Source organism: Oncorhynchus keta, chromosome 12 (genome assembly GCF_023373465.1).
Source record: "Oncorhynchus keta strain PuntledgeMale-10-30-2019 chromosome 12, Oket_V2, whole genome shotgun sequence".
NCBI classification, from domain to species: domain Eukaryota; kingdom Metazoa; phylum Chordata; class Actinopteri; order Salmoniformes; family Salmonidae; genus Oncorhynchus; species Oncorhynchus keta.
In genome coordinates, this window is record NC_068432.1 from 42,843,303 (window position 1) to 42,861,088 (window position 17,786).

The 17,786-nt window shown below is 38.5% G+C and overlaps 1 protein-coding gene across 1 annotated transcript; it reads right to left on the bottom strand.

Annotated features, from left to right (window-relative positions):
• Positions 1-2,950: 2,950 nt before the first annotated feature.
• On the bottom strand, positions 2,951-14,098 carry LOC118391528 (activated RNA polymerase II transcriptional coactivator p15-like). Its single transcript, XM_035783018.2, has 5 exons — positions 13,858-14,098; positions 6,811-6,892; positions 6,412-6,540; positions 6,204-6,312; positions 2,951-3,335 (listed from the first exon to the last, which is right to left on the bottom strand). Exons 2-5 carry the CDS (start codon positions 6,889-6,891, stop codon positions 3,256-3,258), a joined length of 399 nt encoding a protein of 132 aa, XP_035638911.1. The 5' UTR covers position 6,892; positions 13,858-14,098; the 3' UTR covers positions 2,951-3,255.
• Between the last annotated feature and the right edge of the window lie 3,688 nt (positions 14,099-17,786).

Below are 17,786 nucleotides of genomic sequence, written 5' to 3' on the forward strand. Positions count from 1 at the left end.
ACACATGTTTCCCATCCCAATAAAGCCCATTGAATTGAATTGAGAGAGCGCAAGAGAGAGCGCAAGAGCGAGAGCAAGAGCGAGAGCGCGAGAGAGAGGGGCCACTTGGTGGTCACAAGCGGGAACAGCAGGAGAGAAGAAAGGATATCTTTCTATTGGCTCTTGGTTCCTCTTTTATCTGTATTTATGCCCTTCTCTTTTAAATATGCTTTTATTGGTGAAATCAGGTTATATCTGGAGAACAGTTAAAAATCCTCATTGGCAAGCTGATCACGTGGATTGGGATATGTTCTGCATTGCTGACGAATACGCTGATTCGGTGAGCGAGTTCATTAGGAAGTGCATCGGCGATGTCATACCCATAGCAACTATTAAAACATTCCCAAACCAGAAACCGTGGATTGATGGCAGCATTCGCACCGAACTGAAAGCTCGAACCACTGCTTTACCCAGGGCAAGGTGACCGGAAAACATGACCGAATACAAACAGTGTAGCTATTCCCTCCGCAAGGCAATCAAAAAAGCTTAGCGTCAGTATAGAGACAAAGTAGAGTCGCAATTCAACGGCTCAGACACAAGAGGTATGAGGCAGGGTCTATAGTCAATCACAGATTACAAAAAGAGAACCAGCCCAGTCGCGGGCCAGGATGTCTTGCTCCCAGACAGACTAAATAACTTCTTTGCTCGCTTTGAGGACAGTACAGTGCTACTGACATGGCCCGCTACCAAAACCTGCGGATTCTCCTTCACTGCAGCCGAAGTGAGTAAAACATTTAAACGTGTTAACCCTCACAAGGCTGCAGGCCCAGACAGCATCACCAGCCGCATCCTTAGAGCATGCGCAGACCAGCTGGCTGGTGTGTTTACGGACATATTCAATCAATCCTTATCCCAGTCTGCTGTTCCCACATGCTTCAAGAGGACCACCATTGTTCCTGTTCCCAAGAAAGCTAAGGTAACTGAGCTAAAAGACTACCACCCCGTAGCACTCACTTTCGTCATCATGAAGTGCTGAGACTAGTCAAGGACCATATCACATATCACCATTGGCTTGTCAACTAAAACCCTCACAAACTTTTACAGATGCACAATTGAGAGCATCCTGTCGGGCTGCATCACCACCTGGTATGACAACTGCACCTCCCATAACCGCAGGGCTCTCCAGAGGGTGGTGCGATCTGCACAACGCATCACTGGGGGCAAATTACCTTCCCTTCAGGACAAGCATTACTTTTACTGCAGTAGGCTAAATCAGGATTACACAGGGTGTATCTTGGTAGTCTTAAACAAATTAACTATGAAACAAAAGTATACACCTCACACACATGGTTATGGGCTTAATAAAAGAATACACCTTTACCATGTCAGATATAGAGTTTAAATGTATTCAATTTTGAGATTGCATCCCTATATTACACTTCATATACATCACAGAAGACTGACATAACAACCGTTTGTCATAGAAACACCAGATTTTCTGCATTTAAAAAAATGTTTATTTAGAATTATTTTAAATTATGAAAAATATGAATAAGATTTGGTTGCAGGAAAGGGCTACGTCACATCACACACACACAAAACCCCACAAAAAAAACAATTAAACAGTACATCATATAACATCATTACACCTCTGCATATCTACAACACAAAATGTACACAACATAAACAAAAGAACATCTCATTCCTAAATCATGGGCGTTAATATGGAGTTGTTCCTCCTTTGCTGCTATAACAGCCTCCACTCTTCTGGGAATGCTTTCCACTAGATGTTAGAACATAGACTGCGTGTGCTAGCAGACTTTCCTGTGAGGGCACACACTTTCCTGTAGGCTTTGAAGAGATGGTGAATAGGTGTGGCAGTATATTACCCTATAACCCTCAGTCATGTTCCATCCAAGCTGTCAGACTCAGGTGGCTTGTCATTGTTGATAGACAATATGTTTCATCTCATCCAGACTCACATAACGGGATTAAAAATTACAATGCTTGCGTTTCATAATTTGGTCAGTTATGAATGTGTAGGTTTGTTGGCATGTTATGCCTTACAGTTGCTAATCTTACCAATAAAAAAAAGTTGTTGACAATATCAGTGGGTTTTGTGATGAATGAGCCATCGGAGTCAATGAAGGATGGACCTGAATTTAAGGTGATCCATAGCTTTTTACTATCATTCTTTATATCATTTAGTTTTGTTTCATAGTGTAGTTCATTCTTTTTGCTTAGTTTAGTCGCATGATTTCTCAATGTACAGTACGTTTGATATTCAGCAACGTATTTTCTTAATGGGTGCATGCTTATTAGGTACTGGAATAAGCAACTTCATAAATGTATCAAGTGTAGCCTCTGGTTGCTCCTCATTACACACCATAGACCAGAAAATATTCTTTACAACATAGAAATCACTACAAAACGTATTGTATGACCTCTTATACACTATATTAGGCCCAGCCTTTGGAACTTTGGTTTCTTAAACATGGCTACTATATGAGCTCTACATCTAATGGATTGGGATACTGCTTTAGAGTGGATTTCTGCAGCATTAGTAAAAATGTGATCTTTGATTTCATTCCTATGCCAGTCTAAATACCCTGGTAGGTTGACTGAACCTGAACCATGTTGCAGCTTCCTTTTGAGTGGACAGCTTGATTAATGTCACAGACATTAAGCATTTTACACACATAAATGTTCTGTTAATAGCAACTATCCATTTCCTTAACATTGTTTGTTGGGCTACATATGTTAAGGTTGGATATTTTTATTGCTTTACTGGAATGCTTATCAGAGGTAGATAGGACAGTGATATGCATGTTTGAGTTGATAGTGCAGGGTGAACTGCACACAGTGGGCTTCTGACTAGGGCAAACCACCTCAGTGCTCGTAATGCAACTCAGGTTCATAGGTTATTAGTGGTTAGTGATACTACTAATATAAAAATAAGCATACAATATGGTGTCCTTTAAATGGCTTTTATTAATTACTTATTAGAGCAAACCCAATCTCTCACACACACACACCTTTCACTACATCAGAATCACTCAAACATAACATATGTTGGGTTTTTCAAAACACAGCACAAATCAACAGAAACTTAGCTTAAAATATACACAATGTTGTCTTGGTAATTACTTTAAAAATGTTGGTCTCTTCCTTTAAAAACGTTTCACTAAGGTTATATAAAAAAAAAAGTTGTAAAGATAACAAAAACAGAATGTAAGGTGGTGGATTGTAAATCCCAGGCAGCCAGAGGCCTCCCTTCTATATAGCCTTCACAGCGTCATCTATCTCAGAGATCTGATCTTTTAGCTGGTTCCACTGTTCTGGGTTCAGTGAGATACCTGGGGACAGAGCAGAGACCAGTCAGAGAGTGGTTAGTAAACTGATCTAGTATCAGTGAAATACATTGGGACATACCAGAGACAAGTTAGACAGAGACAGGTCCACTGATCTAGGTTCAGTTACAGAATCTGGAGAGTAGCATCACTGGGCTTGATGTCAAACATGAAATCTGGGTAACCACTGTACAGTCGTGGCCAAAAGTTTTGAGAATGACACAAATGTTCATTTTCACAAAGTCTGCTGCCTCAGTTTGTATGATGGCAATTTGCATATACTACAGAATGTTATGAAGAGTGATCAGATGAATTGCAAAGTCACTCTTCGCCATGCAAATGAACTGAATCCCCAAAAAACATTTCCACTGCATTTCAGCTTTGCCACAGAAGGACCTGCTGACATGTCAGTGAGTCTCTCATTAACACAGGTGTGAGTGTTCACGAGGACAAGCGTGGAGATCACTCGGTCATGCTGATTGAGTTCAAATAACAGACTGGAAGCTTCAAAAGGAGGGTGGTGCTTGGAATTGTTTCTTGTTTCATTGTTCTTCCTCTGTTAACCGTGGTTATCTGCAAGGAAACACGTGCCGTCATCATTGCTTTGCACAAAAAGGGCTTCAGAGGGAAGGATATTGCTGCCAGTAAGATTGCACCTAAATCAACCATTTATCGGATCATCAAGAACTTCAAGGAGAGCGGTTCAATTGTTGTGAAGAAGGCTTCAGGGCGCCCAAGAAAGTCCAGCAAGTGCCAGGACCATCTCCTAAAGTTGATTCAGCTGTGGGATCGGGGCACCACCAGTACAGAACTTGCTCAGGAATGGCAGCAGGCAGGTGTGAATGAATGTGATCTCCAGCCTTGTCCTTGTCAACACTCACACGAGAGAATCACTGACATGATGTCAGCTGGTCCTTCTGTGGCCGGGCTGAAATGCAGTGGAAACGTTTTTTGGGCGATTCAGTACATTTGCATGGCAAAGAGGGACTTTGCAATTAATTGCAATTCATCTGATCACTCTTCATATCATTCTGGAGTATATGCAAATTGCCATGATACTTTTGGCCACGACTGTACAGCTCGGTCTATGAATTTGAGAGCTGTTACATTTCTCCAGCCCCATCACTAAGCTTTGTTATCGTTTCAACTGCTGATTGCCCCTTTAGAAATGAAAGTATAAAATACCCATATTGAAATGTAACTTCACTTAATGAGTTTATAATAGACAGTCAATTAGTTCGTACCTAGCAGTTTACAAATCATGAATGAACAAATATATCCTTGTTGGTTGAAGCACCAAAATGACGATAAAACAATTTTAACCAATGATTCATCAATCCATATGTTTGTATAGCAACAGCATGTCTGTTGGTTCAGGGGCCAGGTGACTCATTTATAAAACACTATGTAAACACTAAATGTGCCCCAAAACATGTGCACACCAGTTCATGCAAAAGTTGGCATTTCTAAAAACTGAACTTGACGTGAGAATGTGCTTATCCTCCCGTACATTTTAGACCATGCGTACGGATAGTTTCTAGTGGTTGAAGTATTTCATTGCACAAAGGCAAAAGTAGCCTAGTAGCTTTGGGGAATATATGATGACACTCTTACTCATAACAACAGCTAGCTAAATATAATAACAAGATGAAATAAGTTGCCATTTTTTAAAAGAACAAAAATCAATGTATTTAATCTTTGCCTTCTAAAATAATTAGAAATAGGCATCTATTTCCTATTATATATTTACATTTCCACAATCGTTGCATTATAAATTCCTCACCTTTTCATACTTGCAAAATAGCCTATAGGCCTACAACAAGTTAGGACGGGCTAGAAGTCGTCCCATCTCTCATTTAATTGGACCTACTTCACAGTAGCAAATAGATATGCCATTTCAAGTATTTTGCTCTATGAGATCTGATCCGAAGAGCAGTTTAACGGTAGAACAGATGCTTCATTTTTTCCATTGATTATTTGCAGGCTACATCTGAATACTGTAACGTCAAATTTCTCAAATAAACAATATTTAATTTATAAACATAATACTGTATATCATAACCATTGTGGAATACATTCCTCACATTTTCTGGACATGATAAGTTAACATTCCCGAAGTAGCCATACACCAAATTACCATGCACCCCTCATTTAATTGGGCCTATTAGATAGGCGATTATAATTTCAAGTTTATGCTCAGTTTATAACATACAATAGAATTCACCGTGTGAACAGACAGTTGATATTTTTTGTTGAAGTGTAGGCTACCAAAATAACCAGAAAAATGAGCAGTCCCTTGTTTACATAGTCATGATATCGAATCAAAATAATTTACTGATACTTCTTGTTGACCTTTATCAGCAGGCCTACACTGTAGTTTTCCTTTTTTTCCCCCAGAGTAGACAAGAATTTGCAGGCAGTGCAGAAAATCTTTTTTCGGGGAAAAGTTATTGCAAAACACTGAATTCAAACCTGTTTACAGGTCCACACAATTTTCGCAAGAAAAAGAAAAATGGCCAACACCTCCAAAGACATTTGATTATGTTAGCCGTTGCTATTTTCTTTAGATACTCTCTTGACCTGATTCCAATAATTCCAAAGCCATTCAGCAAATATGGGTGTTATTGTCACAATAAAAGATGAATGATGGGTGTTTTTCAGTTAGAATTCTCATTCACGCGCATAGTTTTATGACAAGTCTTAATTAGAACAGGAAACATGCATGTATGGTGTGATCCAAGTGAATAAATCTCAATATTTTTGATGTCTTTTCAGACATGGCGCAGATATTTGGTGTTTAATTTACGCACTAGTTATAAATGAGGCCCCAGGGGCCCTGTAGTAGGTCTCACACCCCAATGACAGGTTTCTTACCTTTCCTGCCAGGCTTCATCTCCCCCTCCTGATCCATCCAGTACTCACGGATGTCGATCAGACATTTACCTTTGAATTCACGAACGCTCACATACCGCATCTTCCCAATCTAAAATAAAAAAAACGTAGAGACAAAACCATATGGACATGCAGGTAATGTTGCATCTTTTGTACTGGGGATGGACTAACACTGTTGTTCACTGCTTACCTGGAACTTGTTGTCATCCTTGTCCTGGTTGAGACTTCCCTTGGAGGTTCCACCCGGCTTGGAACTCTCTCCCCCTTTCGGTTTCTTAGCTGCTGGTTTCTCTGGTGCTGCCTGCTTTCTCTTCTTGGACTACAACAGGGGTTCATTTCAATACGTCACAAATATGTATAAACATTTGTTTTGAAAGTGCAAAATTAACCTTCTGATAACAATATGGACATCAGAACCATAAATACTATATAAAAACACAGCTTCCATATTGAACCCGTCTGAGCATTTTTAAATATTTGTGTCCTTTTTTTATTTTATTGACTGAACTACAAGACAGTCACAAGAGTACTGTAGGCTGTCTTTACTCTATGGCTGTGTGAGGGGAGGGGATAGAAGAGTCACATTTACCTTGGTCTCAGCTTCACTGTTGGAGTCACTGCCACTGCCACTGCCAGAGCTTGAGGACAGAACTTCCTTTGACTTGGGCATCCTGGAAAAAGAGGGATGCAATAGCTGAATAAATACCATCCTTCCATAGAACTTCATACAATGTTTTCAAATAAATCTACATTACAATCTGCATGATTTTGTTCAATCATAGTGTTTTGTCTCCCGAGTGTCGCAGGATTCGAAGGCACTGCATCTCAGTGCTAGAGGCGTCACTACAGACCCTGGTTCGATTCCAGGCTGTATCACAACCAGCCGTGATTGGGAGTCCCATAGGGCGGTGCACAATTGGCCCAGCGTCGTCCAGGTTAGGGGAGGGTTTGGCTGGGTAGGCCGTCATTGCAAATAAGAATTTGTTCTTAACTGACGTGCCTAAATAAACGAAGCTACAAAGTAAAACTTTAAACGTTTGACATTGGCCAGCAGCTGGCACTATTATTCATTTTATGTTGTTTGTCATCTGTGTCCAACTGGAAAGTATGCAGCCAGCTATACACTCGTGTTCCCTGGCGACCGACCCGTACAAAAACCATCCTCCATTCATGTTGCAAGGTGCGTCAGTTTCCTTCTTAACTAGCTTTAACGGCGAGCCGCCGGGGAGAGAAAAAAAACCTGGGAAAATATACTTAAGTTGAGGACTACGGTCCAAACACTTAAAAAGACACACCCTGCCTTATGCACTTTGGGGAAATGATTTGCAAACTTCCCTTGCTTGGATACGTAAGCCCCTCAGCCCATATTTTTAGTCGGCTTTGCGAGTATATAATTATGTTCACTCCTGGCCTGAAACTTCCCATAATTAAATTTGCGAAGACTGTACATCCGCTAAGAAAAGTCTGAGAAAACTTAACGTCAATGGAGATGTCAACATACAAGTGGAAGTAAAAATGAATGCAAATAAGTTTGAAATTTTTCTAACGTTACTACGTAAAGAGTAAATATATTTTTGTTTGGTTATCTTTTGGAAATTGTAGAAATAAAATAATTTTCATTCTTCAGAAGTTCCAGCTAAGCAGGCTAACGTTAGTTCGCTAAATCATTAGTTTGTGAGCTATTATATATTAAATATAAGTAGACAGGAAGTACATGTGGGAACACAAGTCTATATAAATAATATAGAAAAAGGACAATTGGGCTCGGGGGTACAATATCATATTACACAAGGACCTTAAGGGACATACATACTTATTATTCTAACAGATTTTTTAGTAGAGTATTTAAATTGTCTTAATATACAGTTCAATTTATTTTTGTAAGGTAAGAAAAAGGTGGTGTTTTGTTTGTAAATTTACATTTGTGAATATGAAATTTGGCCAAAAGTATAATTAAATTAATTACACAAAAATGTTTCGGCTTATTTCTATCGTAGGTAAAGAATCTAAGCAGTACATCTCTCCACAATAGTGCAAGATCTTCATTAAAAAAAAATTCAATTATAAATCTACTGATGTCTTGCCACAGTTTTCTTACATGAATACAATGCCAAAAAAGATACAACACTGTTTCTGGGTGGTCATTACAAAAGAAGCAATTTGAGTTGCTGTTTTCCTTAAACTTCTTCATATAGTGGTTGGCAGGATAATATTTATGAATAATTTTAAAGGAAACTTCCTTAATTTTGTTAACAAGTAGGTGTGTGTGTGGCAACATCCAAACTTTTTTCCAAAAGATATCAATAAATCCATTCCAATAAGGCATGACATAAGGTATAGATACAATATCCTGCTGAAACAAGGTTTGTATCACTCTGTTGAATTGAATGGGACCAATCAAAGAGCTGACAAACAAATCTTTCCTGTTACTGAAAATAAGAATAGTTCTTAACTGACTTGCCTGGTTAAATACAGTAAAATAAAATAAAAATGGACCAATAGGAAACAAATCTTTCCTACTGATGAGTCAACAGGGTCAGAAGGTAGGGTCAGGTCTTTCCTACTGATGAGTCAACAGGGTCAACAGAAGGTAGGCTCTGAGGATCAGGTCTTTCCTACTGATGAGTCAACAGGGTCAACAGAAGGTAGGCTCTGAGGGTCAGGTCTTTCCTACTGATGAGTCAACAGGGTCAACGGAAGGTAGGCTCTGAGGGTCAGGTCTTTCCTACTGATGAGTCAACAGGGTCAATAGAAGGTAGGCTCTGAGGGTCTTGACACATTCCTGAATAATAAAGAAACACCTGAGGGAATGGCATCTAAAACAATTGCAAATCTTTAGGTGTTAGAGGGACCTTGTAAAGTGATAAGAATTCCTTATAATTGAGTGAAAGACCCTCTGCATTTACCAGTTGGCTCACCAATAGGATATTATTTCGGAACCAATATTCTAAAAACAAAGAAGTATTTTTTATACAATATATCACGATTATTCCATATATAATATCTGTGTTGAGAAAAGTTATGCTTAGAAATTAAGGACCATGACAAGAAACCCTGCCGAAGAAAAGCAGAAAGTTTCACTGGAACTTTGTCAATATTATAATTGCAAACCAACATGAAGATAAGGCCATCAAAAGTAGAGAAGACATGATGAGGAATAAAATTCCACATAGAAGTGGGTCTTCTTAGGAATTGTTTTATTCAATTGATCTTAACTATTATTTAAGGTAGTAAAGTCCAGAAAATGTTATAAGTGTTCATTACAACAGTTTCCCTAATGTAATGGGTATGGTTTTAAGTGTTCATTACAACAGTTTCCCTAATGTAATGGGTATGGTTTTAAGTGTTCATTACAACAGTTTCCCTAATGTAATGGGTATGGTTTTAAGTGTTCATTACAACAGTTTCCCTAATGTAATGGGTATGGTTTTAAGTGTTCATTACAACAGTTTCCCTAATGTAATGGGTATGGTTTTAAGTGTTCATTACAACAGTTTCCCTAATGTAATGGGTATGGTTTCTCCACAGAATGTTGAAAAGCATCTGGTCTATCTCCTTGCTTATTTTACCGTCAAGATAAAAAGATAGAGTGCCATGTTGGTCTAGATATTCCTAATAATCATGTTGGTCTAGATATTCCTAATAACCAAGGCTGAAGGTCTCTTCCTTTTAAAGATAATTCCCTCTGTAGCCATTGATTTAGCTTCTTCTGGGTTTTTTAAAATAAGAGGGTTAAAATGTAGTAAGCCTCTAGACTTCTGATCATTTGTAATGGTTATGCCTAAATATGTCAGTTCTTCTTTTACTGGAATACCATAATATGAAGGTGTCAGTCTTTGACACCTATGAGTTCACATGTATTAATGTTAAGATATTGATCGATATGGGAATTTGGTTAGCGTCTTTCAGAAAAAGTTTTTTAGGCTTAGGTATCAGTGTTATTAACCCCTGATTCATTGTAGGAGGGGGAACATTGTTTTTAATACTCTCCAAAAATACTTCAAATAGGAAGGGAGCTACTTGTTCAGAAAAGAATTAGTAAAATTCTGATGTAATTCCATCAACACCTGGTGATTTATTGTATTTTAAAGGTTTGATAGATTCCATAATCTCTTCAGCTTTGATGGGTTCATCACACTGTTTAGATCCTATGTCACTGAGAGTGAACATTATTCAGTGAGTCAAAAAACATATGTGGATTCCTGACAGTACGTAGAGCTATGCAATTTTCTGTAAAAACTGCTACAGTATTTAGCAATTAATTTTTTGGTCATCTGTAAAAACACCATCAATGTTTAAGTTATGGATAGTGTTATTTGTAGAGTGACATTTCTCAAGTCTAAAGAAACAGGATCAAATCGGTTCTCCCTCCTCAATCCATTTTTCCTAGATCTAATAAAGGGCCCTTCTGCTTTTAATCTATTTATATTATCCAGTTTATTTTGTAACTTAATCAGTTCCATCTTCTCCTCCCCGAGAGGCTGACTGGGGACCTCTGAGAAAGGAAAGTTATCTTAATGATCACCTTTTCCTCCTCAGCTCTTCTGGTCTTACTACCATATTTTCTAAGGTATTTGGACACCTCAAATTTAAAGAGCTCCCAATTCTTGCAATAAGATTTTTCTTCACAAGCCCTTTCCCAAAAGTGTGAAAGCAGATCTTTAACCTCAAAACGTAAATATATCATTATTTAATAACAAGCTATTTAGCTTCCAGTATGATGCTCTACCAAGGTTGGTATCAGGGGTAAATATTCTGAAATCAATGTAAATAGCCCTGTGGTCTGTGAGGGGAGTAGTACAAATATTTGTAGTAACACACTCCCCATCAATACATTTGGATATAAGAGAAACATCTATTCTGGATTGTCTGGAACCGGTTTGGTTATTCCAAGTGAATAATCTGTCGGCCGGAAACCTCTCTCTCCATATATCAGTAAAATCAAATTTTTCCATGAAAAGTATTAAACCCAAATTCTAATTGCTTGGCCTACCTGGGGGCCATCTATCAGTTGAATTATCTATAGTCATGTTAAAGTCCCCTCCTATCAATAATAACGAATTGGTAAATTTAGATAACCAATGAAGTATATGTTTCTCTATAGATTCAAGCAACTCATCATTCTAATGTTTGGTGTTGTAACCGAAGTTTACAGTAATGAGTGTAATGTCATTGTAACTGATCAAAAGACCAATAAAGTGACCAAAGGGGTCACATTCCAAGTGTAGAATATTACCACCAAAGGTATTTTTCATTGTAGTGACACCGGCGGAGCGTTCAGAGCCATGGGAAAGCCAGATATCGTTGCCCTACTGTGACCCCCAGAAGTTGGCATCAGCCGAAATTGAGTGAGACTCTTGAAAAAAGCAGAAATCTGTTTGAAATTGTTCAGCAAATAAAAATAAGGCCTTGCGCTTCACATTGTTTTGTAACCCACTAACATTAAGAGAAACTATAGACAAAGACAAAACAACAAAGATCATACAAAAGTATAAACTGTAGTAGGATGAGTCAAACGTAGGAGCAGTGAACGTACGTGATAAGGAACCGAGAGTCACCATTTAAGTCAATTTAAAGTGAAAATAGATTATTCCATAAACTCTGAGCTAGATGTTATCCGGCTTTTGAAATTCAACTCAACAGAATATTATGTTCAAGACCAAACCAAGGGTTCTTTGTAGTAAGAGAGACTAAAAACCCTCTTTAGTCTAATCAGGAACTATTCTGAGAAATAAAATTCAAAATAATAATTTTAATAAAAGGGTACCTGCTATTTTAAGAGCATATGAAAACAGATTTTTTTTTTTTAATTCACATGTTCCTAAGACCTTTTTCACTTGGAAATAAGTATTAATAACTAAAGTGTCCACTTAATTTGAGGGCTGAGTGGGTAGGGTGTGTCTTTTAAGGGTTTGGACTGCAACAACTGTCATAATAAAACACAATTTCCCACCAAAAATGCTACTTCCTGATGTTCAGCCAATCAGGTTGTAGCAGTCTGGCTGAAGGTAGTCACTAGTTACAGCAGCCAAAAAGTCATAAACCAGGTATATTTCTACAATTGTTCCTTCTTACTAAAATGTGATTCTAACCGTAACCACATTGCTAACCTTATGTCTAACCTTAAATTAAGACCAAAAAGCTACTTTCTGTTTTCATTCATCAGGAAGTAGCATTAGCCACTCTACTAGCATGGTGGAAAGTTGTTTTATTGAGACAGTACGCATATTTGTCGTTTTTTTTCAGGCGGCTCGCGGTTAAAGCTAGTTAAGGCGGAAACCGACGCCCTTGCAGCCTGAATGGAAGATGTTTTATGTACGAGCCGGTCGCTGGGGGTCATGAGTGTATAGCAGGCTGCGTACATTCCAGTTGGAAGCAGATGGCCTACGACGTATAAGGAATAATAACACCATCTACCGGCCGGTTGGGATACCTCATACTGTAGACATCTTGGGTTGATAATATGCAGATATCTATAACATTTCCACGGAACATTTTCCAGCCTAGAAAAATAGCTACACTATAAAACATTTTACAGACAATTTTTATGCCAGTAAAGTCAACTGTATAAAAATAAATCACGACAGCTGTCATGTAAACAGGAAGTTTCGGCACTATTTTATAAATGCCGACGGATCATTTGTTGGTTCAAAATGGTGGGATGTTTAAATGCTGGTCAAATTAATTATGCCAGAAATGGCGCTGGAAACGCCTTTATGCGCAAATATTGATACAACAACCATCATAACAAAGTAAATTTTGAGTCACGAGTTTATATGGTGTGTTCCTCCCACTACAACTTGGGAAACCATTCAGTTTATTAGGCTACAGATTAAATAAATTATGAATTTGACTTGGTGAAAATCCACGGTGATCTTGACGCTGCTTTTCCAAAAATATCGAGTGTCCTATTCTGGTGACATGATCGATGCTTGACAGCCATTTGACAAATAAATAAAAATCTCGCTCTTATCCATAATAATCAGGGGTTCCAAAATGTTTTCACTCGGACCCCCCTTCCAGCGCGCGTACGCACAAGCACTGTTCATGACACAAATTGTTCACACCCCTCTTGTTGGTGGGGAGAATATTGCAGGTTTATAGCTTCGTTTTTGCAATTCTACAAATTGTCATGTGGTGCGAAGAAAATTTTGCCTAGCTACCGTTTCCCCAAATAAGAAGTGAACCTGTATTAAATAACTACTGGTAATGGTGGTGGTTGTTTGAATTATGAGAAGGTGAAAATAACAGGCAAATAATATACTGTTTTTAAAGCAATAAAACCAGTATATTATTTGCCAATATTATTTTCACCTTATCCAAAAGTTGTCCACGTGATCATCGAATATGCAAATGAGCCATTGTTCTGTTCTGTTCACTATTTTCATTCGCAATATAGGACTGTTTCGCTCGAATTATTGCACAGCTCGTTGCGTTATTATAGTACACATATTTTCTAGATAGGTAGGCCTGAATTAACCAAAAATGCAAAAATGTATCACGATCAAATCAATCGAGCATGCAACAGCAGCGTCCTTGCAGCACCTTACAATGTTGCATATAACGATAGCTTTGCACAGGGGTTCGTTCGCTCTAGGGATTAAATCTAAATAGCAACATTAGCTACAGTACTTACGTGCAATGTTTCACTGTATGAGCTCGAGTGTAGTGTTCGCGGATGCTGTGTGTGAAGGCGGTAGATACAGGCCTGCAAAATGTCTACCCTAGTGGTTCGAGGTTTACCAGATCTTGATTCGAAATGAACTGGATGAAGTACTTTCCCCACAAGGCTGTTCTACTGTTCCGGTGATCTAGAAGTCAGTCGCGCGAGTTTGCTTCAGGTTCGTTGCACCCGGACGTACCGTTTATATTGAATTGTGGGAAATTATGTTCTCTTTCTGTGCTTCTGGTCACAGTTAGTAGGCTGTGTTAACAATTTTAAAGCGGCAATCTGCGATTTAAAGCAACACCGCGCCGCTGTTTAGGTAAATAGCTGAGGGATATTTCTAGAAAAATGTATAACCAGTAACCACTCAAATTCATTGACAGCTATGGATGCAAGGACTTACTTACCATACACAATATACAAATTATAGTATATACCATGTTTTGAGGCTATACAGTGTTTGTTTACAATTGCATTTTTTGCTAACATTGGAGTAAAACAAGATAATATGTTGGTTTCTGATAGGGTACGACAGTTCATGAGGCATTTATAAGTTAAATTCTTCAAAAAAATCGATGGGTTATATTGTAGCGATGCTCAATATACAATTCCCACAACTGGGGTAACCCTATTCGTGTGATGCGCAGGGTGTTTGCCTTTCACACCAGTGACCCGGGTTTGCTTCCCTGCCGTTTGCCCGTTTCCTACAATATCATGAATTTAAAAGTCCAAAAAGGGAAGTTGCAAATGCATATTGCCCCCTTTAAAAGCCACATTTACAGTCGTTATGCTATTAAATCAAATACATGCATACAGAAAGCATTTGTATTGGTAGTAAATTTGACAACAGTTCTGAAGAAAAAAATGCATACATTTTAGTGATCACTAAAATATCAAAATAATGTATTATATCAATGCTTGTAAGAGTTGTTTTAGGTTCTGTGAACTAGGCCTAGACACAGTGTATTATCTGATAGGTCTATATCCAACTAATTTCCTTTGCATCAGGTCAACATTAAGGGTTCATTTATCTTTTGGTTCATTATACAGTTTAAGGTTCCATTTTTGGAAGAAAGGATGTTATTGTTGAGAGTAGGTTAAAGGTGACAAGAGATTTGTAAACAGAAGCATACAATTGCTCCACATTGTGAGGCCCTAATATGAAAACATCCTATAAAATTTTCCTTGGCACAATGTTAAGTACGGGTCAAAGTACGTTGGTAACCTTAGGGGGAGAGAACATAACATTTGTGTTTTATAATTTTTTTACAAGTTCCTTGTAATATGTCATTCTGAGCCTCCGGGTTCAACCAAGGGTCATATTCACCAGGCACCAAACGGAAAGGAAAATGGAATGAAACTTGCAGGGACTACCTGAACTTGTCCAATAAGAAACCATTTTTTCATTTTCCTTCCCAAAATGTTTTGCTATAGGGTGCACTAATAAATTGGACCCAAGAGTCAGCTGACAGCAGGTGCACTCACAGCAGAACTGTACAGTACTGGCCCACATCTGTTAGGCACACCCAGAACAAGCCACAACATGTTAGTCACCACTGTTGTAGCTATTATGTCAAGGAATATAAGGACAATCAGGACAGGAGGGAAATTATCTTCATATCAGATCTGAATCTGGTGCAGATACAGGACTTTGACACATATTAGACATTATTTGTTAACCCATGAAAGTTAGCACAAAGTACCCTAAAATTAACCTCCAGAAAGGTCAAACTCAATATAGTAAGGTCAACTGATGCTCTGTAATGTTCATTATAGGGTCAACAATTATTCCTCAAATGCACCTGCATTTCTTAGAAACACTTGCCATGTTGCACAATCAATCTAGATTTATTAATTGTCATTTGTCACTTCATCAATTGACGTATGTTTCAATCACAGGTTAACTGTTGGCAGATGTTCCTGTCCTGTGTTCTAATTATGAACTCCCGATTGCACTTTGAGCAAACCAATACATCTTTATGACTGGTTTATGTAAGTGTGCAAGCTCTCTCCCAATCCAAAAAATATCAAATAACATGTGTCCTAAGCCAGCATAGTATTGATTGCAGGTGTAGTGTACACTTAACATATCTGTACCCATAGCGTCACCTATCACACACTTTATGGACTGTTGCTTGATGCTGTGCAAAGTGCACTGGGCCAATTAACTTTCAAATGGAGGCCAAGAGAATATCCCTAATTGCTAACTATTATTATAAGGATATAACTGTCTAGTAATTTATTCATCAATACTTCAGAAATGTTTGAGGATCTTTTTATTCCACAAATTAGTATAAATAGTGTTATTATCTCTGGTCCTTATGAACCTTAACTTGGGCCTTTGGGCACCCATTGTCAGTGAGGCCCAGTGAGGGCCAAAAATTAGTTTTTGGATGTATGCCTTTTTTCTAGGCCCACCCCACAAATAACCAATTATATAATATGTATTACTAAAAATAGAATATACTGTATGTATGTATGTAGCCTAAGCAATAGCTTTAGGATGTGGTGAGTCAGTGGTAACCGTTGACTGAAGTTCACTGTACAAATGGAATAACAATAGCACAATTTGATTCCATGCAAACAAGGACATATCACTGTGTTCCTTCCAAGGGAATTAGCCTACAATGATAAAACAGCTGCCTATCTGATTTCAGTTCAATCTGTAAGGACTTGTCTAACAACATAGGTTTGAAAATTACTGTAAAAACAGCAGGTGATTGGGAGGCGGGACTAGCACAGGTGGGATCCACAACTTACATCACCATCATCAAGGCTATATAATGGAGTGAACTTCTGACATTAGCAGAAGACTCTCACTGACTGACAAGCCATACACAGCTGAACACGTTTGGATACTGAAGTCTACTCTGTACCACAAGTACAAACAGAACTCTTGAAGAGCTCAACAAAGAAACAGAAAGCAAGCGCAAATCAACATGACTGGACAAGGTAATTACGTAACAGCTCATTTGATAGTTTCGTTAAAATTGCTATTGAATTTAAGATTTTACCACAAATGAGACATTGTACTATGTTTAATTGCTTGACTAAACTATGACTTTCTCTTCTCTCCAGATCTAACTGCCATTCTGGACTGTGCACATCAGCTGCGTAAAGTTGGAGACGTCCTCACTAGTGACACCCTGGACTGGAGATCCAAATTATTGGAAATATTGACAAAACATTACAAGAATATAATCAAAGTTAAGTGAGGGAGTTCAACCCACTCAGTGAAGATCACAGAAACAAGAAGATAGAATACTATCTCAGTCCGCAGTCCCGGTAGCTGTGCAGCAGTCCCGCCTGGTCGTTCAGAAGTGCATTTGCAGAGATGGAAGTCAAGAGGACAGTCTGCCTGGACCTGCCCCACAATCCAATATTCAATGGCAAAGTGTCCAGTGCTCACCCCCCCACCATGTCAATGGAGAGTGAAAAGGATCAGTAACATTGTGCAATGGCAAAACCAGTGGACCTCTGCTGGTTTGTTGTTGGGACATTTGGTAGCCGATGGGCAGCCATTCACATGGACGTCAAACGCCAACATCGGAACCAGAGCTGACAGGACCGATCCTACAAGAAAGTACGATGACAAAGGAGGATTATCAGTTGTTGGGGACATGTTTTGGATCATGGACACATGACTTTGAAGTGCTCTGATGCCTTATGTGAGGCTTACATTCATCTTGTTTTAAAGAATTGTGCCTTGAGCGATTGAAAGTTTTCAAAATCTGCAATATTTTGAAATTATCTGTATTGGTTGTTCAATAATGTCACAGTCAGATAGTAGGCCGTTTCAGCCAAGTGGTGTGTATGATATAGAGATAATCAAATTCATCTTCATCAGGGAATTGTGATACAAAAAGGCAGATAAGAATGACAGGAGAGCTACACAGTGC

Bases quoted from the DNA above. Each gene is read 5' to 3' on its own strand.
- LOC118391528 (XM_035783018.2), bottom strand. From the start codon at position 6,891: ATGCCCAAGTCAAAGGAAGTTCTGTCCTCAAGCTCTGGCAGTGGCAGT. The intron at 6,313-6,411 runs GTAAGCAGTGAA...TTTTTATTTTAG, and splicing joins AGGATGACAACAAGTTCCAG to ATTGGGAAGATGCGGTATGT. The intron at 3,336-6,203 runs GTAAGAAACCTG...CTCTGTCCCCAG, and splicing joins GATGAAGCCTGGCAGGAAAG to GTATCTCACTGAACCCAGAA.